General features: G+C 36.1%; 1 protein-coding gene across 21 annotated transcripts in view; it reads left to right on the top strand.

The window, feature by feature from the left end:
- The window catches only part of FOXP2 (forkhead box P2), a 555,335-nt gene that overhangs the window by 402,719 nt on the left and 125,228 nt on the right, over window positions 1-27,388 (top strand). For 2 of the 21 annotated variants that reach the window (XM_038557417.1, XM_038557418.1), the window contains exons 3-4: window positions 3,063-3,120; window positions 12,775-12,817. The exons of 17 other annotated variants lie outside the window; for them this stretch is intronic. In XM_038557417.1, the coding sequence (XP_038413345.1) occupies window positions 3,065-3,120; window positions 12,775-12,817 (99 nt within the window). In that variant the 5' untranslated portion in view covers window positions 3,063-3,064. The remainder of the gene's footprint in view (window positions 1-3,062; window positions 3,121-12,774; window positions 12,818-27,388) is intronic. 2 more of the 21 variants (XM_038557423.1, XM_038557421.1) reach the window with 1 other exon arrangement.

Consider the following 27,388-nt stretch of genomic DNA (forward strand, 5'->3'; position numbering starts at 1 on the left):
ACATTTTTAGGGTGTAATTATTAAATGTGTGGTAGGTAGGATCTGAGGTTACATAAAACATCTTTCAAAATGTCTATCAGCTCTGTTGAAAGATAAGCAGTGGTTTTTCCTGAATCATGTGTTACATACACATCTGATAAGGTAAGCTTAGTTTGAAAAACAGTAAGCATCTTCCTTGTTGCTTTATTTTACCAAAACAGTCTTGGAATTTTTTCTGGCCTAGGTGTCTATTTTCATTTTCAGGTGTACTCCCAGATGTTAGTAACTAAGTCTTATATGATGGCCTCCTGAAGTTTAGTATGTATGACAGGGAATTATAGGCTACTGATCTACACAATCCAGAAACTACTTATTATGTAAAAGCTGGATTAAATTTTTGGTCCCTAGACAAATTTGAGATGAGAATGTATATTCTTGGGAACAGACCCATTTGCGGGAGGTGGGTGGGAAGAAGGAGGACTTGTGGAGAGGGGATGTGTTCCAATAGTCTAAAGTTCAAATGTCTGCCATGATTGCAAAAGTTTTGTTGAATCAGCCTGAGTTTAAGATTCATATTGATTTTTTTAAAATAAATTTTACACTCTGTTGTTTAAACTAATCAGTAATTTTATGGCGACACACTTTCCTCACTGTCATCTCTCCCCAAGTAATGACAGTGATTGGAGTCTTTCCATCGAATTGTCTTATTCCATGACAGCCTCGCCATATATTTGCATGACAGAGAAAAACTTACATAAAAGTCACAGAAGATGGCAAATGAAATCTTTCCCTCACTGTGACTTCAGAGTAGGAGTTTTTCACTGTTGTTGGTATATAGCAAAGGAGGTTTAAATGCTGGCAGCATAAGCCAAAGGTAGGAGCTGATGTTTCGACTATTGGGAAACACACTACATATCGTCCTAATTCTGTTTTAACATGTCTCGACAAAATAGACAAAATAGTTGTTCCTTCCTCCCCAAAGCTAAGTCCAGTAGAAGTTTCTTTATTCTGGTTACCAGGGCATCTCTGGAAAGAATGGCTGGGTTTTAGATTTTCTTTCTTTCTTTCTTTCTTTCTTTCTTTCTTTCTTTCTTTCTTTCTTTCTTTTCTTTTCTTTTCTTTTCTTTTCTCTTTCTTTCTTTTCTTTCTCTCTCTTTTCTTTTTTTTTTGTTTTGTTTTGTTGTTGCATTGGAAGGCAAGATTTGATACTTTGTTTAACTAAAATATACATAATTTTTCTTAGATAACACACACATATGGTAGGAATATTAATGACTCTAAAATCAGTAATTGTCGCTCATGTACCAGATGTGTAAATAAAATTTTGAGAAGTTCTCAACTTTTGCTATTTTATTGTGAAAGGGTGATTGAAAGCAATTTAAATACCTTTTAACAATTGCAGGTGCTAACCATTACTACTAAGACTTTTCTTGTGTCACTTATATTTAGTGTTTTATGATGCCTATTAATACGAATGTATCTCCATTGTATAAATTATAAAACTGTAGTTTTTTTATTATTTTGTGTTTTAATCAAGTCGAATGCCAGAAAGTCATAGGAATGAAAAGATGGTTTTTATGAATGAGAATTGAGAAATAATGAATGAAGACTTATCTCTTCATCAAAATATATACCGTGATTAATATAATGTGAGGCTAAAGTTAGTATTTCATAGTATTTAATAAGTTTAGCAACTATAAGCATACTGGGATTGTGTTTAAAACCTAACAGCATTCTATACCAGGTTACATATGTTGTTAAATGAGGATATTAAGTAATGCTTATCCTTACATCTGCAAATGCCATTTAATGTGAGTTGCACTATTAGCCACTTATGTTAAAGAAAAAGGTTGAATATTTTTTCTTAAAAATCTTAACCATTTAATATGAAATTAACACTTTAAATCTCTTATGATTTTCTCACAATCAGTTCTTTTTCTACTTAACTAAGAATTTAACCAATCTTTCAAAGTAGAATTGGTATAAATTATCTCTTAAAATTCATAAAGATAATTGAACACGTTTCAATATATGAACTTGTAAAGGCTAGGTATTTTGTGCTTATAATAGATCATGGTGGTTTGTGTTTTATCAGACACAAAACATTGTTAGAAGAACAAAAAAGAGCGTGTGTTTTTTCATTTTAAAATATAGTTTTGATGGAGAACTATTTTATAAAGTTTGAAAAAATACAGATTTTTGAAAAATCTGTTTTGATGGCTCAAGTCACAAGAACAATATTAGGTCTTGTTACACACAACTGATTTATTTTAAATGTTGAAAAATGGTAGCCAGATTTGAAGTGTGACATGGTAAAGATCCTATTTCTAGCATAGTATTTATTTACTATTATTTTTTCATTTAAATTTTTTCAGAGTTTTGTGCTACAGATGGCATAGATATTAGCCTATCTAATACTAAATGGAAAGAAAAAAATCACATCTGACAAGCTTGAGTACCAATTGTAGTAGTAATTTCGCTTTCATGTATAGATATCTGAATATATGTATTTGAAACATGTTTACATTTTCTATTCATTACATAAAGCACCAATTGAGTAGGTCCAATCATTAGGTACATTGATTAATGACATATTGATGAATAATATATAAAGATTGTGATGCAAATGGGCCCTGATATTAACCTAAGCATTACCAGATGTTTCTTCTTTACATGCTTACTATGCACCCCAGAAAACATATATAACAGCTGAAGACAGCCTCTTCTCTTGATTTGTGATATTTATTTATATCCACTCATAGCAGTTCCTAGACATAGTATACCCATAGTGATCCTAAAAAAGAAAAGTTAGCCAAAGAGAGTAAGTAATGCTTTCAATTTCATGAAACTAATTTCGAGATTAAAAAGAGTAAACTTCTTTTACTCTTTTTAAAAGCATACATGCCCACCCACACACAGACACATATTTGTATATGCATATGCACACATGCACACTTCCATAATCTGTAAATCAAAATTTTCTTTTGTAAAATACAGTATCAGTTTTCTAGCCTATGACAAATCTACTTAATTTAGTTTAGGTATGAAAATTGGTCGCATTATTGTTCTTGTTACATTTACAGCCATGAGACAGACTTGTGGTTCTTCAACAGCTGTGCAGAGCAGAGACGTAAATTTAAGGTAAATGACATTGCTTTGCTATCTTAGATGAATATTAGTATATAGTACTGTAATCACTTCCTTCACCGTAGGTTAATATCTAATATAAGCTTCTCTTTGCCAATAGGTAATTAAATATTTTTTAATAACTGTGCTAAACAGTTCAAGAATGGACAAATAAAAAGCCAAAGTGAGTTAAACTTAGGGGTGTTATTCTGACTCTGCCACAGACTAGTTACAAAAGTTTAAGGAAGCCACGTAACACTTCTAAAATAGACATTGGGCTGATTGGCGAAATATTATAATCTGTGCTTACAGATTTTTTTTTGAAGTAAGTTATAGGCATCTTAATTTTTTTAGGAATAGCCGTATCTTGAGTATTAGCTTATGAGTTAAGGAGTATGTTTGTTTGTTTTCAGTTACAAGGCACTTTTTTTTTATTAACATACCATAGCCAAAAATAATGTTTTGGAATCAAAGAATTGGAAACACTGTGCAAGTGTCATTTTGTACAATATCTGAGGAAACTTTGTTCTGTTTAATGCCTTGAAGTAGTTTTACAAATAATTTTAAGAGAAATATAAGCTACGTAAAGAATTACTTTACCTATGTATTTACTTTAATAATCTACATTAAAATAGGTTGTGATAATAATGCAGTTTAGTGAATTTCTACCTTTATCTACTTCTTCAGTCCAAAATGCTAAAATTAACATCTGCAGGCAAAACAAGAAATTCTTTAGTAAACTAATCAGCACTTCTACAATTTATATTCTAGGAAAAAATCAAGAATAAAGTATAAAAAGAAATAATGAAATACATATTTTGGGAGAAAATACTATAGATATAGAATTAGACATTGACAAATATGTTTTAGGAAATAATAAAAGTTCATGCATGCAGTGGTAAAGAATAATATTGAATACTTCCTTTTCAACATAATTTCTGATTTCTAATACGTAAGAATTAGAGAACAGCTAAAACACATTTTGTTTCAAATACTGAAAGTAACATAAGGAAATTTGCAATGTGGATTTGAGTAAATTTATTGTGATGCAGATAATTTAAGAAGATTTTTTTATCTATATTTTCTGTGTATCCAAAAGTTAAGCATTAAGTCTAATACACTGTTTTTATATCATAAATAATAAATTTTAAAGGAGTTTAACTTAAAAACTATTCACAAGGACTGCCTATGCCTTGTGTAGTCCTAATTTTCCCATTATGGTAGAGAACATTTCTTAAAAGGCAGTGTGAAATAAGCAGTTTTACAAGAATGTTACAGAATAAAATCTTCCTCAAAATATTGTGATGTTGCCACCTGTGGCCAGCTGCTCAAGGCTGACACCCTGTGGAGGAGGCCCTAGGATGTCCAGTCCATCATTGCTAAGTGTGTTTGTGTGGAAAACTTGTGTATGATCCATTCATGGCATGTAGGAGAAAGAATATGTGTTTTGAATCTGAAGCCTACCTTGCCGTTACTTAATTATTAGGACTTTGGGTAGAGTCCTTGGAGTCTATCTCTTCAAGGCTGTTACCACATCTCTAAAAAGGGAATAAGGATACGCATGTTGCAAGATTGTTATGAAAACTAAAAAAGAATATTGTATAAAGTAGCATAAATTCTTGTACATAAGTGAATTAAATAATTCCCATTATGATCAGCTCCATAAAATTGATACTTAATCCAAGGTTATGACAAATATTCTATAATATCTTTCCTTTTATTTGGCCATAGTTTTCACTATTCACCATGAATGCCTAATTTATAAGAAAGCAGTAGTGAGTATTCCAGCTATTATTCAAGTATCTCCCCCTGCTAGAGGTCCCCACAACACCCATATTTCACACTTGCCCCACGTAAACTTATATTTTAATGTTTGTCTTTCCTACTAGACTGTGAGCTCTATGTCAGCAGGGACCATGAATGTCCTGCTCATCTCTAGTGGCTAACAGTGCCTCGTGAATAAAAGAGCTCAGTAAATACTTGTATAGATGGTATGAGCCCTAAATGTCAAGCTAACAAGTATGTACTCTATGGTTTAGGTAGCAAGGCTTTAAAGGTTTTTCATAAGCAAGTGATATGATCAAACCAGTGTTTTGTGAAGATCTAGTCAACAGTGGAGCATTTGGAGGATGTTATTGGGGAGGGGAATTGTGAGGGATCTGGATTAAGGATAAACTTTTTAAAAATTACTTAAATAGACACATGATGAATTGAGCCCAAACTAGAATTGAGTCCGAGGTGGTGGCAAGAAAAGTAAGTTGAAGTAGCAAACATTTAGAAAATTAGAACTTGACAGAGGTTATATATAGCCAGAGAGAAATATTTGTGAAATAATCCAGAAGTGATAAATGAATCCATGAGAGAGGAGAAGATTTCTGGAAAAGATGATTTACCAAGAGGAGCTCAGTAACATCCATATTTTTTAGAGGCAAGAAGAGAAAGAAGCAGAGAAAAAAAAGAGGGGGAAAGAAGAACCAAATTACCATTTAACAAATCAAGGAAGTTCAAGGAATGGAAGAGTTTTTAAAAGATGGAGTTTGTCAACCATATTAAGCAATGTTCATGAGGTTGAGCATTTTCATACATACAATGTTAAGCTGAGACACTGGTGATTTTTAATCCACCTCTTTCTTTGTCATCTACCAGTAACCCTTAGGATCTGCTATACTAAAATGATCCCAAAAAATGGCGGGGGGCGGGGGGAGGAATTTACTTTAACATGAATGTTAAATAGAAAATTGAGAATTAGTAAATGTACTTCTGTTTCTCAGATTGCTGTGTCTCTAATTGTATAAGTAAATGTATATTGCATATCTAATACTGAGTTCCCATAAATTAAATCTGGAAGAAAACTGCTTTCTAGGAGGTTAAATTTTACCCAAGCACATGTTTCATTGTGTAATCCATTAGGATTCTAAGAACATATTCCCTTGACTTCTCTATCTTAACTAAAGTGAGAGGAAGAAAGAAATAGAACATTAATATTGTTAAGGGAGCTCTCCATAGGATTTAAGACTTAGGCTGTGAATTTTATCTTAAGATGTTTGGAGGTGTTGTACAAGCTAAATTGAATGACAAAGTGAACAGTGTGAGTACATGATTAAGGACAAAAAGTGAAATTATTTTGAAATTCACTTACATTTAAGATTCCTTGTGTTTCCTCAGTGGATTCTATTCATACATTTCTATCATCCTGCATTCTACATTTCCAGTTGGTCTTCTTAAAATTTCTCTGCTACCTTCACCTTTTCTACTATACTCTTTCTTCCTTTATTATCTTATTCTTTTCTCTCATCATGGAATCTGGTCTATTTTGCTTAATCTCTGTCACCTTCAGTCATATGTTGAGAAAAGAGTAACTTTAAATGCCGGTAATCACTTGATTCTATCTTGAACCCAAAAGATATCCTAGCATATCATCTTACCAACAAAATAGGAAAATTGTGCTGCCTCTTACAATCCGGTGTCTGTTATTTAGTTCTTATCTTGCCCCAAGAGAAGTTTCCATTATGCTTTTTTAAGTTGTAGTTTTAGTATGAAAGTAACTCTGCTCTTAAATATCTCAGCTACTTAGAAGGACCTAGAACCCTGGGGCATTTCATTTAGTTCTAGAATTCTTGTACTAATAACGTTTATAGATGGCTCTTTAAAAGTCACCCTGAGAATTGTTGCCATCATTCCTTAAATCCTTTTGTCTGATTTCCCAGAAAACTCATTGAGAGGTGAATATTCAAACTAGAATTGCTTGGAAGAGTTCTTTTAAAATGGCCAGTTTTTCATGGAGATCGTAGGTTGTGCTGATTAGGATTATTTAAATAACACTGAATTTGGAAGCACAGCATTTGAAATGATCAAACAGAAGTATAATGAATTGTTCTTTCAAAAATATCTAAGTCACCCTACCTTAATATGAAAATCATATAAGCTCATTATAAGAATCTAACACATTTTAAGTTAAATTATGGCTGGGCACTAAGTTACTTTTCCCAAAGGCACTTAATAAATATTAATAAATTGCTATAGTATAGTAGATTTTTTAAGATGAAAATTATGTTCTGTGATTAGATGAGGAAGAAACCACTCATGAGAACTAATTATAGTAGACCCTTGACATTCACAAGGTATGCATCCTGAGATCTTCATGAACCCTCAAACTCAAGAAATTCCCAGTTCAAAAATATGGAGAGATCTATGCAGGCCTCCTTCCCAGTGCTATTCTTATTCTGAATCTAGCTACCATAATCACCCGCCACGTGTCGTGTGAGTTAACAGCTTTCAGCTTTCAATAAAATTGACCTCTTGACTAATCTCATTTTTTTAAGATACTTTTTTTTTTAAACATCACACGTTGTCCTGTATCAATGAGAACAGGTAGAGAACAGCCAAGCAGTTAATGTATGTATGTGAGAAGTCCGCAATCTCAAGACTCCCTCAGCCTCCCTCCACCACACTTGATTCAGTTCCAAGGCCTGAAAAATTACAGAAGTATAATGCCTGGAACTTTAGAACTTGTCCATTTCAAAATAATCAAGCCAATCCCAACATCTGTGAACTTTCTACTAGATCTTGCGTGATAGCTAAATGAGGAAGAATCCAGAGTGTACAAGTTTCCCCACCTTACTTGCTGATATTTTATTTGAAGAATTAAAAAGGCACTCGATATAAATATTAACATTTCCTTCTCGTTAATTGAAATCTCAGTGACATTAATAAATGACCTGGTGTACTCTTTCAGAGTAAAAGTTGCCTGGAAGGTTTTTAAAGGCATCGAGGAAGGCAGTGTCTTGGGAATGAAAAGACCTCTTCGAAGTTTAGTAGATGAGTAGAAGCTTTATTTTAATGACCATGGCTGGTTGACTGTTTGGTCCACGCATTCTGAGCTTAATATTTTATCCCTGAAATGAGAGAGTCTCTGTTTACATTCAGTTCATAGTTGAATCACATCCGGCTTACCTAAAGGTATTTGGTGGTGATTTTTTAAAAGGCTTTGTTGTTTAATCATGCCGATTTTTGTAGTTTTATCAGCATAGACATAGAACAGGTGGTACCTAGTGGGTAAACATTTTGATAGCACAAAATAGACAGAAAATTCCTTTGCACAGTATATAAATTCTTACACTTCTAATGCTAACGCTCACACTGCTGTAAAAGCTGCCACCTTGATATCTTCCACTGTGAGTGCTACCACAAGTTCTCGTGTGATGAACCAAGAAACACACAACATTACAATGTGCTGATGTGAGGAAAATCTATTGTCTCACGGAAAAACTAGTAAATTCTTCAATAGGATCTCTTAAAAAAAAGGCAAAGAATAAACTCATTCTTTTCATATTCGTCTTCTCTTCCCATAAAACCAGGCATGTTATAGACATTTAAAACATATTAATTGGTGATTAAAATATGATTAAAGATTCAGTCTCTCAAACACTAGGGTATCATTGCAGTTTTTCTCTTTATTACAGGTGAATATATTTCCCTTAGTAACCATCACTAGTCTTCTACATACTCTTTTTTTTTTCCTACATAGTCTTAAGAGTATATTTAGGCCAATGGTTTTCAAATCCCAGAGATTGCATAAAAACCTTTAAAAAGTGGAGAATTTAGAGTCCACCCCAGACCATTGGCTAAAACTTTGGGGGGGATAGGATTTTGGAAAATGAAAATATTTTACACTATCCAGAAGATTCTAATACAACTGGTCTGCAGAGTAATATGCAGGACTCCTCTTCTGCAACAGTGGGTCCCTGTAGTAAAAAAGTATTGAATCTGATTTCTCTTATTAATATACGGTGTCATTTTTCCCCTCTGGGAATCTATTCTCCAACCTACACAATGAAAAAGCTAGACTACTGATACTTCATGCTCCTGCCAGATTTAGCACTCTTTGAATCTCTGTTCTGTTTTTTTTTTTCTTTGTTTGCTTTTTTTATGTGTGTTTGTGTGTATGTATCTTTAAATCAGAGCTAATTAAAAGCCCCTGATTAGGTTTCTTGAGATGTCTCTAATTTTTCCAGGATCATTTCCAACAATATCGTCAGAATTTTACTTTTGACTTTCAGTTGGTTCTCATCAGTACTGTCAGTCAGTAAAATCATCATCACTGATGAACTCAATCTCTTCTTATCTTTGATTTAAAAAATAATAATATCTGGAGGGCACCTGGGTAGCTCAGTTGGTTAAGCTTCCAACTCTTGACTTTGTCTAGGGCCACAATCTCAGGATTGTGATAGCAAGCCCACGTTGGGCTCCACGTTCAGCGTGGATTCAGCCTGAAATTCTGTCTCTCTCTCTGCCCCTCTCCTGCTCATTTGGGCACTCACTCTCAAAACAAATTTTAAAAATCTAAAACAATAAAAATAATATCTGCTTTCTGAAGTCCTCAGTACAGACCAACCTTGCCTAATTGGCCTCCCTTTCCATGTTAGAGACCTTAAGGAAAAGGCTCATTGGCTTCAAAGATAGCTGGCTGCTGCAATGGCCCCGGGATGCTGATCTCATGGTTCACCACGTACTTTTTACATATTATATGAGCAGCAATTTCTCTAACTTTGCTTTGCATCTCCACAAAGCTGACCCTGCCTTTCTTTTCTCAATAGGCGCTTCTCCACCTTCATCTAGAAAACTTCTGGGTAGCTTTAACATTCCCATTGTCAGCCACTCTGTGAAGTCTCTTTTGATACCTCCTCCTGCCACACATACACCGTGTAGAATTAATTATTCCTTTCTATACATTACTTCTATGTCGTGTTCCTACTCCCATTCTTGTATGTATCACACTGAATCGTAATTACTCTATGTTCCTTGAAGGCCTGGACTGTCTTATTCGTCTTCACATTTCCAGTGTCTGGCACACAGTACATTTTGTGTAAACCTGTGGTGTCCATTGACCAGGGCTAGTCTATAATCAAGTTCCTCCTTCCTCTGAGGTTCCAGGTATGTTTTTTCAGTTACACACTGGGACATTTCAACCCAGATTAAGTTGTTTGCAACTGAAGCTATTTATCCTTCCCTACCCTTATCCAGTTGAAGTTTTCATCAACTTTGCTTGATTGTGTTTATAATCTCCAGGTATAAACCCTTCTAATCTGAATGGGCCATATTCCTTTGCCCTACTGTGAAAATTGCCCTTTTCTTCAACCTCTCACCGTGGCACAAAAGGCTGTACATCAGCATATACCTGATACATTACAACCATGACTTACTCCTTACTGCTTACTAAGTGTGCCATGGATTTATTTATTCATTCATTCACAAATGTTTACAGGTTGTTTCTCATATACTAGGCACTTTCCAGGGTACCATGAACTAAAAGAACTTTGAGGGGCTGAGGGGCACCTGTGTGGCTCAGTTGGTTAAGCATCTGCCTTCAGCTCAGGTCATGATCCCAGGGTCCTGGGATTGAGCCCCACAACTGCCCCCTTGCTTAGTGGGGAGTCTGCTTCTCCCTCTCCTTCTCCCTCTATGTGGCTCTGTCTCTCAAGTCAATCAATCAATCTTTTAAGAAATTTTTTAAAATTGAAAGAACTTTGACACCGACTCACTTTTGTGCCATTTCACCATCTAATTTAGAAGGTCATTCCCACCCACCCCCTGTTATCTAGTTGCCAAACTCTCTATACAAACTTTAAGGCCCTATTCCCTCAAGTCTTCTCTGACTCTTCAGAGGGAAATAATCCCTTCTCTATGTATATTTCCAGAACCCAGATCATACTTCTATTTTGTTATCCCACATATATTAGTTATAAAGATTCAGTTATGTGATTAGATTAGTTGCATGATTCAGGTCACATTACCCACCCCTCTCTCACGTTGCTAATATATCTTGTCTTTGCTCTAGTTAGGCAGTCTGTTCATGAATAATACTTCGGCTGATTCCTTTTCCTGTGTTGATAACGTGTAATGTATTTATTTAACAATAACAACGAATTCTTTCTCCTTTTATCTTAAATACTTTCTTTCCTGATTTTATCTTCTGGTTTATTAATTTTGTATACACTTAGTATTTTGCTTACAATCAGCTCTTTTCCCCCTATTTAGTCTGTTTCTTTTGAATAAGATTTACTGCCTCATTATTCTGTACTAGATATCAATGATACTTTTACTAGGGAACCGGAAATAAGTCTGCTTAACAAAACTTTATTTGGGGGATGCCTGGGTGGCTCAGTGGTTGAGCGTCTGCCCTTGGCTCAGGGCGTGATCCCCGGTCCAGGGATCGAGTCCCATATCAGGCTCCCTGTGAGGAGTCTGCTTCCCCCCTGCCTGTGTCTCTGCCTCTCTCTGTGTCTCTCATAAATAAATAAATAAAATCTTAAAAAAAAAACTTTATTTGGAAAGGTACAGGATTACAAATGACATGTGAGGATCTTTCAAATGTCGTCAAGGAACTATACTTTCTGTATGATTTATAACTTTTATAAGTTGAGTATATATCTGTTGCTTTAATCATGTGCATTTTGAGTATTTCCACTAAAATACTAAGTTTCTATGGAGTTTATCAGCTGCTCTATTTAGAAATACAGATTTATTTTTCTTATGAAACATGAACTTCTTAGACATGCAGTCCAGATCAGGCTGGTGACACAAAAGACCAGAGTTTCTTTTCACCTGCTCTGCCCCTGCGTGGCCTTTGTGTTCACAGTCATAAGACGGCTGCCCCTTCTCCAGGCATAATGTCCATGTTCCAGGTAGAACAAGGGGATGACAAAATACAAATAAGTGTGGGCCTGCTGCATCAGTCCCCCTGTAGGAACAAGTGTTCCAAGAAACCCTACACAGTAGCTTCTACTTCCTTCTCATTGGCCTGAACAGCAGCATATGAACATGCATTGCTTAAGCTAAATTTGGAAAACTGATTACATTTAACGGGGTATTTTTACACTAGACAAAGTTCGGGTCCTTTTCATAGAGAAAAAGGAGAGGATTAATTCTATAGTAAGTACCTAATACTGCCTGCCACCCACAATTTACCACAGATGTTAGTACCAACTCATGTGGCCTAAGGGATACGTGAAAAGAGATTTTATGACTTGAGATACTGTGGTGACAAGAAGTTTTGTTGTTGTTTTTCTTCTAGGAAAATGTAGAAAGACACAAACCTATGTATTAACATGACCAAAGGACAGTGGGTTATAGGGCTTCACTGTAAGTTTTAATATTTTCAGTGATAACTGAAATATTAAAGATTCAGTAGATATTCAGTACTAGGTAAAGCACAATGCTAAGTCAACTAAGCAGAGTGATGCTTGCCCTCCAGGAAGTTGCTACTGATACTTGTCAGGGCTGGTTAAGCATCTTGGTGCAACATGCATGGGCAGTAGGACAAATACTGGGAAGTTTAAATAAAGCATATGCCTATTTTGCAAGTAGAGAAGCCAGTGTATTTTGAAGGGTGATAAAAAAAATTTTAAAAAGCAGTCATAGAAGCTAAATTTTAAATAAGGTCAGGAGAAAATTTTTCATTTGGCTGTTATATATTAGGTTGTGGTATTGTTGGAAAGCTCATAAAAGTCCTAACTTTCCTTCCAGCTACAGTGAAGCTAGAAGACAAATTCCATACCTTTTCTATATTTCCTGCAATTATCTGTACTAATAAACAACCACACTAGGATAAAAAGGTATTTTATGGGACATCTAGAAGTTCTAAGGAAACCTTGTTTTCTTTACCTCCAGATCCACTGACTTGTATGCGTTCCTGCCATGTTCTGTGTTTCAGGTACTTTCCCCCTGATTGGTTATTTTGTTTCCACCTAAACCCAGAACTGGTTAGTGCTATTCCCATTTTACCTGTCAGGAATCACAGAGCCGGAAAGGCTCGGTAACTTTCCCAAGGACCCAGGGTTTAATATAAGTTCCATCTGATTACAAGGTCACCTTTTTCAACCATGCTTTACATTGGAAATGAATGGGGTGCCCAGGTGAGCGGCTCAGTCGGTTAAGCATCTGACTCCTGATTTAGGCTCAGGTCATGATCCCAGAGTTATGAGATCAGCCTCCCATCAGGCCCTGCTCTGGGCGTGGAGCCTGCTCAAGATTCTCTCTCTCTCCCTCTCCCTCGACGCCCTCCCCACTCCCTCTAAAAAAAAAAAAAAAAAAAAAAAAAAAAAAAAAAAAAAACACACACACAAATAAATAAAAATAAAAACTTGGAAATGACTGAATCATTTTTTCAGGAATCCTCAGTGTGGGTTCAGGCAGAGTTTTCCCATTCTGTCTCCAGCTGCCTGACTAGTTGAAGGCTGACCATTCTGGTGGAGTAAGAATGAGAGGTCCTTGTGCTGTATGTGACTCTGCCCAACCAATGGGGATTATTCTGCTGAGTGTTTGTCATCCCTTCATCCAGGGCACCATAAGAATAAGAGTTAATCATATGGAAGCACCTGGGTGGCTCAGTGGTTGAGCATCTGCCTTTGGCCTGGGTGGTGATCCTGGGGTCCTGGGATAGAGTCCTGCATCAGGCTCCCTGCAGGGAATCTGGTTCTCCCTCTGCCTGGGTCTCTGCCTCTCTGTCTCTCATGAATAAATAAATAAAATCTTAAGAAAAGAATTAATCATTGTTTTGGATCTGAGATTCTGTAAATGCATAATGATTTTTAATAATCTTACCTTCTCTAATAGGTCCTTTGTAGTAATTATCCAGGTTGAAATTAATAGGAATTTAGTCCATCTTCCTCTTAAAATCCATAGTTTATGGAATTAGTGCAACTGGGGTTGTATCTTTCAAACAAAGGAAATAGTATAATGAACTTTCCTTTAGAGACATACAGAGAGCAAAGAAAATAAGCCAAATAACTGTATTATTTTTATTCTCTAGTAAAATTGTGATTTTTTTTTTAAGGATTTGCCTACCTATTTTTTTATCTTGCTCTTTCTCTACAGGGTTTATTTTCATTTCATTTCTAATACTTAATTGCAACAGTTATTTTGCATATCACAGCCTGGAAGCTCAAACCCTAAACCTTCCTAGTGCAGAGAGGCATATGGTAGACAAGGTGCAAGGAAGAAGGAAGGGTTAGAAATAAACAATACTTGAGAGCTCATTTTCCTTCTGTAGAAGATATCCATTTCTTTCTTTGTCTCCTTTTCTCACTCTTTCCTCCCTTCTTTCTTTATTTCATTTATCTATTTTCTTTTTCTTTCTTCTCTTTCTCCACTGCTCTGGCCTTCAGGCCCCATTTTGCAACCCCTTTGATAAATACTAGAGTATTGAAGTCCATCTAATGAAATACAGAGATACATAGAGTGTAAAAAAAAAATAATAAAATAAAAAGACTCAGCTACTTTCTGATTAGTGATTCCTGAGTCTTTGAGGATACAAGAACTTGTTGAAGCAGTGAGCATTAAAACTCAGGTTTCTGATGAGGCACTGATAAATGGATTACTCGATGTTACGATATATAGTTTGCCATCACTGAGGGGCCAAAATAGCACTGATTCACAATGTCATGCCAATACAAATGGCTTTAAAAGAAACATCTGTTCTCAGAATAATTGAAAGTGAGAAATATTTCTTAAACCAAATTAGAAATGATTACCTAAGCAATTTTGATGTAGTTATTTTATTTGGCATTCCCATTCAATAATTTCCAGCACAGCTAAACTAAAGCAGAGGTTGGCTACTATGTTTTCTCCCCACCCACCACCTTTTTATTTCCTCCTATATTTAAATAGATACTTACTTAATAAAAAGAGAGTTCAGGAGTAATGCAGAAATAAATTGAAAATCTTACTCTGTAGAATTTCATATGAAACAAATGATTATCATGCTCCCGTGGAAAAACCGCAAGCTTAAAAGAAAACAGCAGTAAGATTTCAAAAGTGGTTTACAGTATTTCCATGTATTAGAATTTACATCCTCAGTCAATCAATCCATCAAAGAAATGTGACTAAATGCCCTCCGTGTGTTAGACACTTTGCTAGGCAGACACCAGGTACCATAGGGGATTCAAAAATGTTCTTATCCTCGGGGTGTTGGCAATCTGGCTAGATAAAAATTCAGGATAATAACCATTCTTCTAAGCCATTTTAAACAAAACTCAGTGGTTTAAGGTGTTTGAAAAAAAAAGAAGCACCCTGCTTGACAGTTATGGCTTTTTAGAGCATTCTATGGAATAAATTGGATTTTTCTTTTCTCTAGGTGTTTAGTGAATCAGCCATCACTTATAGACTAAGCAAAATACAGTTTTCTCCATTTTTGTGCCTCCTGAGGCTTTGTTTATGGTTCTTTAAAATCTGTTTAGGACTGAGTTACAGAATCTAAGGGAGGTGTTGAAGTATGAAAACAAGTCTAAGGATAACAAGTAATGTGATAGAGATGATTAAAGGGAAAATGGAAGAGCCGATCACAAAGGGGGTTTACCTAGATTAACAAGCAGAAGAAAAAGGAGAGAAAAGTATTTTAATAATTTCTTCACATTAAAAAGAAACTACTATGCTATGGGTAGTAGGTTTTTATTTTTCTGCATTGCTGAGACTAAGGCAAGAGTATACATTCTGTTTTATTATTTTTAGGATTTTTAAAAATTGATTTTAGAAAGAGAAAGGAGTGAGAGAGAGAAAGGACATGAGTGAGGGTGAGGGGTAGAGAGAGAGGGACAAGCAGACTCCCTGCTGAGCATGGAGCACGATGCCAGGCTTGATCCCAGGACCTTGAGATGATGACCCAAGCTGATGGCAGGTGCTTAACCAACTGACCCACTGAGGTTCCCCCTTAAATTCTGTTTTAATAAGAAAAATCAGAGTACTCAAGTGCTGACTCTTCATGATAGTAAAGGTTTTTAAGAGTTAACTTGTATGAAAAATATAACAACTTTTCTAGATTCTGTTTTCAATATACAAGTAGCTTAATTTTGGATGATTATTAAATCAATATGTGCTTGCAAAAATAATTCAGGCAGTTCAGAAGAGTATAAAGAATTGAACTTCACCTGAACTCCAACCTCCCAGTGATCCTGTTAACACATGTATGTATGTGTTTACCTGCATTTTTGTGTGTGTCTGTGTGGCACCATAGGCCAGTCTAGAAATGAACATGGCTTTTTATTTTATAGATCTTTTTCAATGTAAGATTTATTTGTATATTCATCCATTGGAGTATAGCTTAGTTTATGACCTAGAAAAGCATGAAGATGTTGTAGATGACCCGTCAGTGTTCAGCTGAGGCTTTGTGATAAAGTAAGAGGCCAGTTTCTGTGGAGTCAGGAGAGGCTTTGGATTCAAGGATCGACTCCACCTCTCAGTACCTGTGTGACCTTGGAAAAGGCAGTTTAATTGTGTAACCTCATTTTCTGTCAACTGAGAAGATTTGACTCCATCTCTAGCTCTGAAGTTTCTTATCCTAATGCTCTATTTTTAGCAAAAGAAAATACCTTTTCTGTGGCTTACATTTACAAAAAAATTAGCCTCCTTTATGTGTTATGTGTCAAAAGCTTTTAACTTTGATAATGAGCTAGTTTTTATCTTGCTAGCAAAAACAAAAAGAAACAAGATTATTTTAAAATTTAGAAATTTACAACTCATTTATTGAGGTTAAAATATTCTGATACTCAGAGAAAAAGTGAAATTTGTTGTTAGAATATTATACAATGTGCATATTCATTACATACAAATATAGTTTTCATTCCATTATGTTCCACGTACCCCATGACATGCCAGCTTATCTGTTTAGAGTACTTTTCTGTGTGCTCAATTATATATGTAAGGTTTTTAATGAAGAAAAATAAAATAAGGAATATTTAGAAATATAATTATATAGAGGTCACAGCTGTGAAAATTGCTTTTCTCACAATCACTATAACTTGGTTTTATTGCCTAAATTATATAGTAATAAAAATTATTTTTCTACTCCTAGAGTAACCAGTCTTGGTTCTCGGTAAAAAAATAAAAAATAAAAAAAAACTTGCACTATATTTATCTAAATAGAAAATAGTTCTTTTCTCTTATTATAATCACTTTTGAAACAGTGGTTTCTAGTACATTTGAAGCCATGAGTTGAAATAGTTCAGATACTGTGACGTGAAAGAAAAAAGAAACATTGTTAGAAAAAAAAAAGCCTCTCCTGTTTATCTATCCTCCTGATTATTATTCATTTGAATAACAGCTCTGAGTTATAGGAAAAAATATTCTGGGGTCAAAATACCCAGACCATAATGATGATGATACAGGTTTTGAGAACTTGAGTGAGTCACTTAATTCTTCTGAATCTCGATTTCTCTTAGGGTAAGAATTGCTAACTAATGAGCATAAAATATGTCATAGAAATGCAAGCTCCCTTGCATGTCTTAGGTATTTTTGTCTTCTACTCTAACGAAAGCACTTGTAAAATTAGGATTCTGAATGAAGTACTGAGCTAAGAATTCAGCCATTCGGTGTTTACCTCTGTGGAAGTCAACAGCATGCAAACAAACAGATCATCTTCGTTGCTCGAGTTCATTACTGTGCATGCTCTCATTCAGTTTGCAGGAAATAAGTAACATCTTTAGAAAGCTCTAATTTCGTTTCCCATTCATAACAGAAGATTAAAGAGAGACAGATTTGTTGACAGATTACGTGGTGTCTCATATTCTATCCGCTAGAATCTAACTGAATGATTTAAATACATGAAGTACAAGAATATGTAGCAATAATAAACTGACTTCCTTTTTTTTTATTTTTTTTATTTATGATAGTCACAGAGAGAGAGAGAGGCAGAGACATAGGCAGAGGGAGAAGCAGGCTCCATGCACCGGGAGCCTGATGTGGGATTCGATCCCGGGTCTCCAGGATCGCGCGCTGGGCCAAAGGCAGGCGCCAAACCGCTGCGCCACCCAGGGATCCCCTGACTTCCTTTTTGATGGCACTGAGGATGTGTTTGAATGCACACAAATCCAAAGTGGATCCTTTAAAAGATGAAAGTAAATCTCTGCTTGTAATTCTGATATAGGTTTGTCAAAACATAAATGGAACCCAGTTTAGAAAAGATGTTGCAAAAGATGCCACAATTATCTGTGTTGCAAATACATTTCCAGATGATTTGTAGGTATGGCTTCACTCTCCCATTAATGTATGTGTTATTGGTTCTCTGGTTATATTTCTTACTGAAGTTTTCTAGATAATTTTTCTTGTTCCTTTTAATCGTTTTTGGTGTAAATAAAATACATGTTACATGTTATTTAAAAAAAAAAATACTCCAAAAAAAAAATCAGTACGATCATGTGTCAAAACAGAGGAGGCCAAAATGTAAGGGATAGTATTATTTGGTTTTATGCTATTCCACTAATTAATATTAACCAAATAAATACGATGGCGTCTACAAAACTTTCGCCAGTTGTTTAAAAGTCAGGAAACATTTAAAAAATAAGAGATCTTTGAAAAATAAGATGCGTGCATTACTGTTTGGAACACACACATACCCGTTGAGATTAGTGTGATGTGATTTGTCCTGCAGCTGCTTCAAATTAAGAACAGGTGTGGAAGACAGATTATGCAAATACTCATATTAATGTAATTGTCAAATTGGTGTGTTTACCATTGTGCTTTTAAAGAGTAGACTGTATTCCTATTTTAAATGTAAATTAGCTTCATTCTTGAGAGCAGCTATTGGATAATGAAACTTGGCCCTGGCTTAGAAATGAATAATTTCTAATAGACAGTAATACAGTTCTAAAATTTGACAATATCTTTCTTGGCAAACTGTTTCATACCTTTAAAAATGGCAATTCTATATTGTTTTTAGTACATGCATAGTCATGGTGGTTTTCTGAAAGTTTGAGTTAACCGTGGCACTGGGCTACTATTTCCTTTCTGTTATGCAGAATGATTACTGTGATAGCTTTTGCTCCTCTTCCATCTTTTCTTTCTTCCCTTTTTTTTTTTTTTGTTTCTTCCATCTTTTCTCATTCAGAACTCCTCTCAGCTGTCCATCTTGATGGGTCTAAACTCTCAAAAACATATACTTTGGAGAAATTGCTTTATGTCTATTTTAATAATTTTACCTCATGGAATCTAGTTACCTTCGATTGTATTTTGACTTTTTTAAGGGCCAAACATTCATTTTGATATTTTAAACCATGTTTTGTGAATACAGCACAGCCTCTTACTACTAGGGCACTCATGGATCTGTGTGAGGATTTTGTATTTGCTGAATGTCATGACACAGACTCCTCTGCCCAAAAAAGGATTTTATCTTAGTCCCCAGCTGGCCTCTTCAGCCCGTTAGTGACAGGTGTTGTGGGTGATCATATCGAAATGGGTGACCAGGCCAATGAAAAGGAAAGCTGAGGCATTAACCGGAGATGTTAGAGAAGTCACATTTCTTACATCCCATTCTTTTTTAATGCCTCCTTTTCTTTAACAAAAAAGAGATCCTAAAGCATTAAGGATTTTATTTCACTTGGCTAGACTGTATTCAGTGCTCATTGATGTACCTGGTAATGTATTTATTTATCCTGTCTTATTTCAGAACAGGAAACAGGCTTGGAAAGGTTAAATTACGTTATCTAAGGTCACAGAGCTGGTCGTTTGAGCTGCAACATGAGTTCAAGTCAATCTGATTCCAACTCCTGTGCTTTTTACCGTGGTATTAATCACTGATAGCATGTGCCTTTTTATGTCTGTCCAAAATACCTCTCAAATTTTTCATTTTGGGAGAACAAGTTAAAATAACAGGGATCGCAAGATACTACATGAGAATACTGCTTTTTCTTGATTGTCTTCATTGTATAGAATCTAGGTTGACTTGCAGGTGAGCTAAAGCTGTGGTTCTCAAGGAAAGGGATGGGGGCATGCATGGAGCCCCCTCCGTGGAGGAGTCTCCATCAGCACTGCCATTAGAAGGTTCTACTGGAGTGACTCTGAATTGCGATATTCCTTTCTCTGTTCTACTTCATCATCTCCACCTGTTGGGAGGCACTGTTGAGAAGGCAGTGGGACTTGATGAAGTTTTTACCCAACAATGTATGGAATAATCTTTTGATATGAAAAAAAAAAGTAAGAAGCAGTGCTGGACCTCACTGGCATTTTTCTTGGCATTATGAGAGTTTTCTATGTCTAATGGTAAGAGAGTTTCTGTTGGAAAGAGTACTATTTTTAAATAATTGATCCTCTTCAGGTTTCCTCTCTACTTCACCGTCAGGAGGGGGAAGAGGTTGATAGGGAGCAAATTATAATCAGAGATGCCAACAAGATAAGCTTCTGCGTGTGCGGCTTGCTGTCTCTATTCCTCATTAAAGAGCCTATCATTTATCATTATTGGCAAGAAAAGCAGCTGCCGCTGAGACCAACAGCGGATAAAAAGTAGCTGATCCAAGGGCTGCTGCTGCTTGCCCCGCAGGGATCAGAAAAGGAACTGCCACAACTTCCAGTTCCCTCGTAAATTCCTAGGGTGACATGATTTGAATTCCTCCCCACCGAGGAATAAAGCGCACAGCAAAGGAGATGCTGGTACTTTCTGAATTTGGACAAATCAAAGTATGATTCAGTGTTTTGTTTTGATACATAATAGATATAGCAGTTGCTCTGCATACTTCATTCATGGAATCAAGTCCAAACCCAAAAATATATCCTCATGGAAAAGATCACTGAGAGGTAATTAAAGGTCCTGCCCAGTCCACAAACTCCAAGGACATGTAGGGTCAGTGCCTCTGTGAAGGCACGATGCCCTACAGAAGCAAAGCGATGGGTGCTTCCTTTTAGTCTTGCCACTCACTCCTTTTGATATACCTGATAAGGTTGGTGACAGATGCCTTTCAGAAGTATTTTTATTCCAAGAGTGTCTTATTTCTAGTTTGATGTTTAAAAGCGCATCACTACAAGACCATCGGCTAAAGTGAGATTTCTACTAGCAAAAAAACTTAATAACTTTATGGATACTTTTTATTGTTTCTGAAGAAAAAGCCCCAAAACAAGTTGAGGGCTCCACAGCACATCTAATTTATTACTATCTGTTTTATTCCACATATTAAATCATTAGCTTAATTTATTTTATAGTAATTTTTTTTCCAGGCAGGAAAATTAATACACAAAATACAGGCTTTTTTAACATTAAGCAATAAAGGCTTTTGCTTTAAAAAATGTTAAATTCCTACACTGAATCCTTGGGTTCTAACCCTATGTCCATCCATTCTTGGACAATGGGCCAACGTGAAAATTCTAAGGTTTATTCTGTGCTCGGTGTCTTGATTTGAAATATTCAGAAGATAGACTTACTCAGAAATTGGAAGCTGGTTTAATACATTGTGCCAGCCATCCTGAAAGCCATTTCAATAGACTCTGTACCCTGGCATTTGTTTTAGAAATAATTGCATGCAAATGTAGTTTAACATCTGTACTATGTCTCTTAATCCTAACCAGGCATTTTCCATTAGATGTAGTCTGAAAATCACATTAAGAAAAATATATCATCTGTGAAATTATATTCTGAATGCAAAGAAAGGGGCAATATCCAGTTAAATCTCATACGAAGCATTCCTTTCTTTTTCTGAACCCCAAATTTTAAAAAGTTCATTTCATTTCTTTTAGGGCTGCATTATAAAATTGAACTGAGATCTTATGTTTTCCAAAGTTCTCAGTGTTATTTACTATAAAACTTCCTTGAAGAAAAAAATATCCCGGTATGTCAGATTAAGTTTCTTACCTTTTGCTTGGTACTGCAATTTTTAATTTATTTTTGTACCTTTATGATGATACAAGTCAGACATACTAAATTTTAGTATGTGTCCATTCTTGCAAGCAGAATTTTCCAAGTGAAATACTGCACTGATTTTAAATGTATGATTTATTAGCCTGTTTAGGGAATTAGGGGAAAATAGTAAGGAATAAGACATATGTAGGGTCCTAGGACAGCAACTGACTGTAAGGAAGGGGAAGAGGAGGTCCTAGAAACAAAAAGTGATTTCTTCCCATCATAAAGACTTTAAAAGAATCTCTTGTGCCATTCTGCATTGGTCACAGTTACTTCTTCAGGATTATGGTTACACTACCCTAAATATTGCAGAAATGTTTTTATATATGTGACCCTTCATTGAATCCTCCAAGTGAAAGGCAGATGGTGTACACATTTAATGATGAAAAATTTGGTGCACATGAAGACCACTTGGCTTTACATGATGCTCTTGAAGATCTTCTTTTCCCGTCCTCGTCCCTGACACCCTCTCTTCCCTCTGGCCTTGCTAGACCATCTGTTTCTCTGAATACAGCAGAGGATCCTTTACTTTTCAGCCCTCATATAGGCTGTTCCTTTGATCTCGAATACTCCCTACCTCCACCTACCACATACCCGTTTTGTATACTAACATTTACTCATTATCACCTAGTCTAAGATCCTTAACTGTCCCTCCTCTATGCTCCCATAGCACCCTGTGCATACATCTGTTAAAGCATTTAATACGTTCCTAATCATTAGTAGTTTGTCTTCCCAATTTGACTCTAAATTCTTTGGGTTAGTTACTCTCACTTGACTTTGTATGCTAACTAACTGATGTAGTACCACAGAAGTGAGAAGGATCTCCACCCAAAATTTGGTTCGAATGTCAAAGCTCATGACACTCCAAACACCAAGAGAACTTGAAAGAAATTTTATTCCTCACACAAGTAATTTTATTCCTCCTCGGGAGAGCTGATTGAACACAAGCCAGGTCCTGGCTGGCGTGGGAAACTAGAGGGAACAGGTTGGATCTTTACAGGACCTAAGGAGTGGGCTGGGGAAAAGGTCCCTTGATTGGGGATATAAATTTCCCTACAGTGGCAAAGGAGGAGGAGCATACATGTGCCTTCTGCCCAGATGTGGGGCCACAGAGGAAATGGACGTTGAGGCTTAAAAAGAAGTCAGCAGTCAAAATAAGAAATGGAGTCAAACTCTTTATTATAAGTGACATATACTACGTGATCATTAAATGGTGAATAAACTAGTGAACAAGCTATCAGTCAGCCATTAGCCTCCATGTCATCAACAGATACATTTTAAGCGCCTACATGCCCTTTCCTGGTAGACAGGACCACTGCTCTGTACATTCTCATTTCATAGAGAAAGTTGTTTCACCATGGCATTTTCTGACCTTATATTACCTCCCCTAACTCAAGGTAGCAAAAGACATCTGCATTCTTTTAACTAGAAAGTAAAAAAGAAGAGTAGAAAATTAAGGGCTATTATTTTTAGGTTTGCATAAGTGATTTCTGCATGACCTCAACATACCCAATACGCTCAATATAATTTTTTAGGAGAAAAAAATCTTATACATAGAATCTGTCCATTTTATCTATTAAATAATTACTGTATGTTTAAAGCTTTGTCTTTTGCCCTCCAGACATTCATGAGAAATCCAGCTCCCTATTTTTTTTTCCAGAAGAGCTTTAATGATTTTCTTGAATGAAGCAAACAAGCATACCGCAAGTTAGCAAAAAATACAATACTCCACCCGTATCTGCAGGAGTATCTCATGGCAGAAGTGTCTGTTGACTGCTGCCTTCTTTCCCTCTTAAAACATAATAACTACATCACTTGTAGGAGCACTATGGGCATCTTTTGTTTTTCCGTGACTTCAGGCACATGAAAGAGACTTGATTAACATCCCTGGAGATTGAGGTTGTCTACATCGTCAGCGAGCAGGTGTAGGTCTTATCCTTCTCACAGGCAGCAGCCAGGTCATCTACCCCAGCCTTGATCTCAGCCTCACCTGTGCAGACAGCTGGGCTCTGTGGGTGAGAGGTGTCCATATTTTTTCTATTCTTGGCTCCTCTGCTGAGATTTCTAACAAGGGTGCCAATTAGTGCCAGTTATGATGGCAGCTTTCTGAGGTGAATAAGACAGGATTGACAAAAACAGGGTGAAAAATCTGACTTCAACATTGTTATATTCTGTAATTTCTCTTAATTCTTCAGTACTTTTTCACCATGCAATGGGGATCAAATCTTATTTTAGGAATTTCGGTGGATTTAATTGATTAATATTAAGTACTTTAAAATTTCACATCCTCCAAATATTTGTGGTATCTAGAGGAAGACAATGGCCACCTACTAAAAAAAAGTGTTGACTGACTAAATTGTAGAATGAAAGAATGAAAAGTTACCTGTCACACAACTATCCTGAACACAAAAGACAGTGTTCCTCCAAATAGGATCATAGAAGCTCCAGATCACAACCACCAAGATGCTTGTTAAAATGCATATTCCTGCACCCAGGCCCAGATCTTCTGAATCTGAATCTCTAGAAATGTAGCCTTGACTCTGTGATTATAACAGCTTATCCAGAGATTCTTTTACATGCTAAAGTTTGAGAACCTGTACAGTAGGATATATAATGTACAGAAGTCTTAAAAATAAGTAAAAGTGGACAGCCCAGGTGGCTCAGCGGTTTAGTGCCTGCCTTTGGCCCAGGGCCTGATCCTGGGGATCCAGGATCGAGTCCCTCATCGGGCTCCCTGCATGGAGCCTGCTTCTCCCTCTGCCTTTGTCTCTGCCTCTCTCTCTCTCTCTTTCTCTCTCTCTCTGTGTGTGTGTGTGTGTGTGTCTCATGAATAAATAAGTAAAATCTTTTTTTAAAAAAATAAGTAAAAGCATGGCTTTTTGTAAATAATTTCAGCTCCCTGGACTTCCATTTCCCTTCTGTGCAAAGTAATTCCTTAATGGGCGCATCATGCTCTCCTCAAGATCATGTGGGTTTTGCAGTCTATGCCACAGGATAAAAAAGGAAGAATGGCGTCTTAAGGCATGTGCTCATATTGACTTGGTCCTCCCCACTTCTCCTCTACTGACTCCAAATAACACCAACTACTTTGACCCACTGGATTTAGGGAATACACAAAATGTTTTCCAGGTATCAGTTCTCTTCCCTTCACCTCCTCTGTCAGAGCTAGGCAGCTTGGAATCTGTTGTTCAAACATGGGCTGGAGAAGGATGAAGGAATTTGTATTTGCTAAGCCAACACAAAAACATGCTGGTTCAACCCTGGCCACACTTGTCCTGGAGGCACTTTCCATCAGATATAATGAATGGCCTCAAAACAGCCAACCGAACCAACAAACTTAGGAGTTGGAGTGGAAGAAAAGCCAATCAGCCATTGAATTTTGTTCTTATCTTATACCATGTCAAGAGTGGCCATACTTCTTAACTAGCTAAACACTTTATTTTTTTTTAATTTATTTTTTATTGGTGTTCAATTTACTAACATACAGAATAACACCCAGTGCCCGTCACCCATTCACTCCCACCCCCCGCCCTCCTCCCCTTCTACCACCCCTAGTTCGTTTCCCAGAGTTAGCAGTCTTTACGTTCTGTCTCCCTTTCTGATATTTCCCACACATTTCTTCTCCCTTCCCTTATATTCCCTTTCACTATTATTTATATTCCCCAAATGAATGAGAACATATAATGTTTGTCCTTCTCCGACTGACTTACTTCACTATTAGAAACGACAAATACCCACCATTTGCTTCAACGTGGATGGAACTGGAGGGTATTATGCTGAGTGAAGCTAAACACTTTAAAAAAAGATTTTTTTTGTACCTTTAAAATGTAGATGTGGTTCCATTCAGGTATCACTGTACTTCAAATACTATAAAATACTTAGGTTGTGTGTGTGTGTGTTTAAAGAATTTATTTATTTGAGAGAGAGAGAATGTAAGCATTAGGTGGGGTGGAGGAGAGGGGCAGAGAGAGAGGGAGAACCAGGCTCTCTGCTGAGGGGAGAGAGGTGGGGCTTGATCCAGGACCTTGAGATCATGTTCTGAGCTGAAGGCAGATGCTTAATGAACTGAGCCACCCAGAAGCCCCAGATGCTTAGGTTTTAAACATGTTAAAGAAAGAGGCACCTGGCTGGCTCAGTGGAGCATGCAACTCTTGATCAGGGTTGTGAGTTTGAGCCCCAAGTTGGGTGTAAGGATATCTTAAAAAAAATAAAATCTTAAAAAAATTTTTTTTAATTTGAGCATAGCTTTAGCCAATCTCAAGAAGCAAACTATAATTTAAAACATTTCCATGTGTTATGAAAGATCAATATATTATTTTTGCCTATTTTTCTGTGAAACACATACCTCCACCAACTTTGCAAAAAAAATTGTATTCTTTCCTGGAAGTCACTTCATTGTGTCACTGAGTGCAAATACATCCATATTATTATTATTATTATTATTATTATTATTATTATTTGCTTTGCTGCATCAGGTTTCTAAAAAGAAAAATACATATATTTATTTTTATTGAAGTATAATTGACATATAATAACATTTATTGCAGATGTACAACATAGCGATTCAACATTTGTATACATTATGAAATAATCACCACGATAAGTCTAGTTACCATCTGTCACCAAAGTTATTGCAATATTATTGACTCTATTTTCCATGCTGCACTTTATGTCCCTGGGACTTCTTTATTTTACAACTAGAATTTTGTACTTCTTAATCCCTTTAACCTATTTTACCCATCCTTCCACCCCTCTGGCAACCACCACTTTCTTCACCATATTTATGAATCTCTTTCTGTTTTGTTTTCTTTTTTTGTTTGTTTTGTTTTGTTTTTAGATTCACAGGTAAGTGAACTTATATGGTATTTGTCTTTCTTTGTTTGGTTTCTTTCTCTTAGCAGAATACCCTGCAGGTCCATACATGTTGCTGCAAATGGCAAGATTTCTTTCTTTTTTATGGTTGAGCTATAGTGCATTGTATACACATATACCGTATCTTCATTATCCATTCATCTATTGACAGGAGTTAGGTTGCTTCCATGTCTTAGCTGTTAAAAACAATGCTGCAATGAACATACCTATCTTTTCAAATTAGTGTTTTCGTTTTCTTCAGATCCAGAAGTGGAATTGCTGGATAGTGTAGTAGTTCTGTTTTTAACTTTTTGAGGAACCTCCATACTGTTTTCCACAGTGACTGCATCAGTTTGCATTCTCACCAATTGTGCCTGAAGGGTTCCATTCTCCACATCCTTGTCGACACTTGTTATTTCTTGTCTTATTGATACTCACCAATCTGACAAGTATGAAGTGACATCTCATTGTGGTTTTGATTTGCATTTCCCTCCTGATGAGTGATGCTGAGCACCTTTTCATGTGTCTGTTTGCCATCTGTATGTCTTCTTTGGAAATATATCTATTCAGGTGTTCTGAATTTGATTGTCTGTTGTTTGAAAATATCCCCTATCATTCAATAGGTTGCCTTTTTGACTCTTTGTTTTATTTACTGTACAAAAGCTATTAGTTTAATGTAGTCCCAATTGTTTATTTTTCCTCTTTTTTTTTTTGCCCTCACTGCAGGAGACAGATCCAAAAAAATGTATTGGCTAAGACTGATGTCCAACTATTCAC

This window comes from Canis lupus, chromosome 14 (genome assembly GCF_011100685.1).
Source record: "Canis lupus familiaris isolate Mischka breed German Shepherd chromosome 14, alternate assembly UU_Cfam_GSD_1.0, whole genome shotgun sequence".
NCBI lineage: Eukaryota > Metazoa > Chordata > Mammalia > Carnivora > Canidae > Canis > Canis lupus.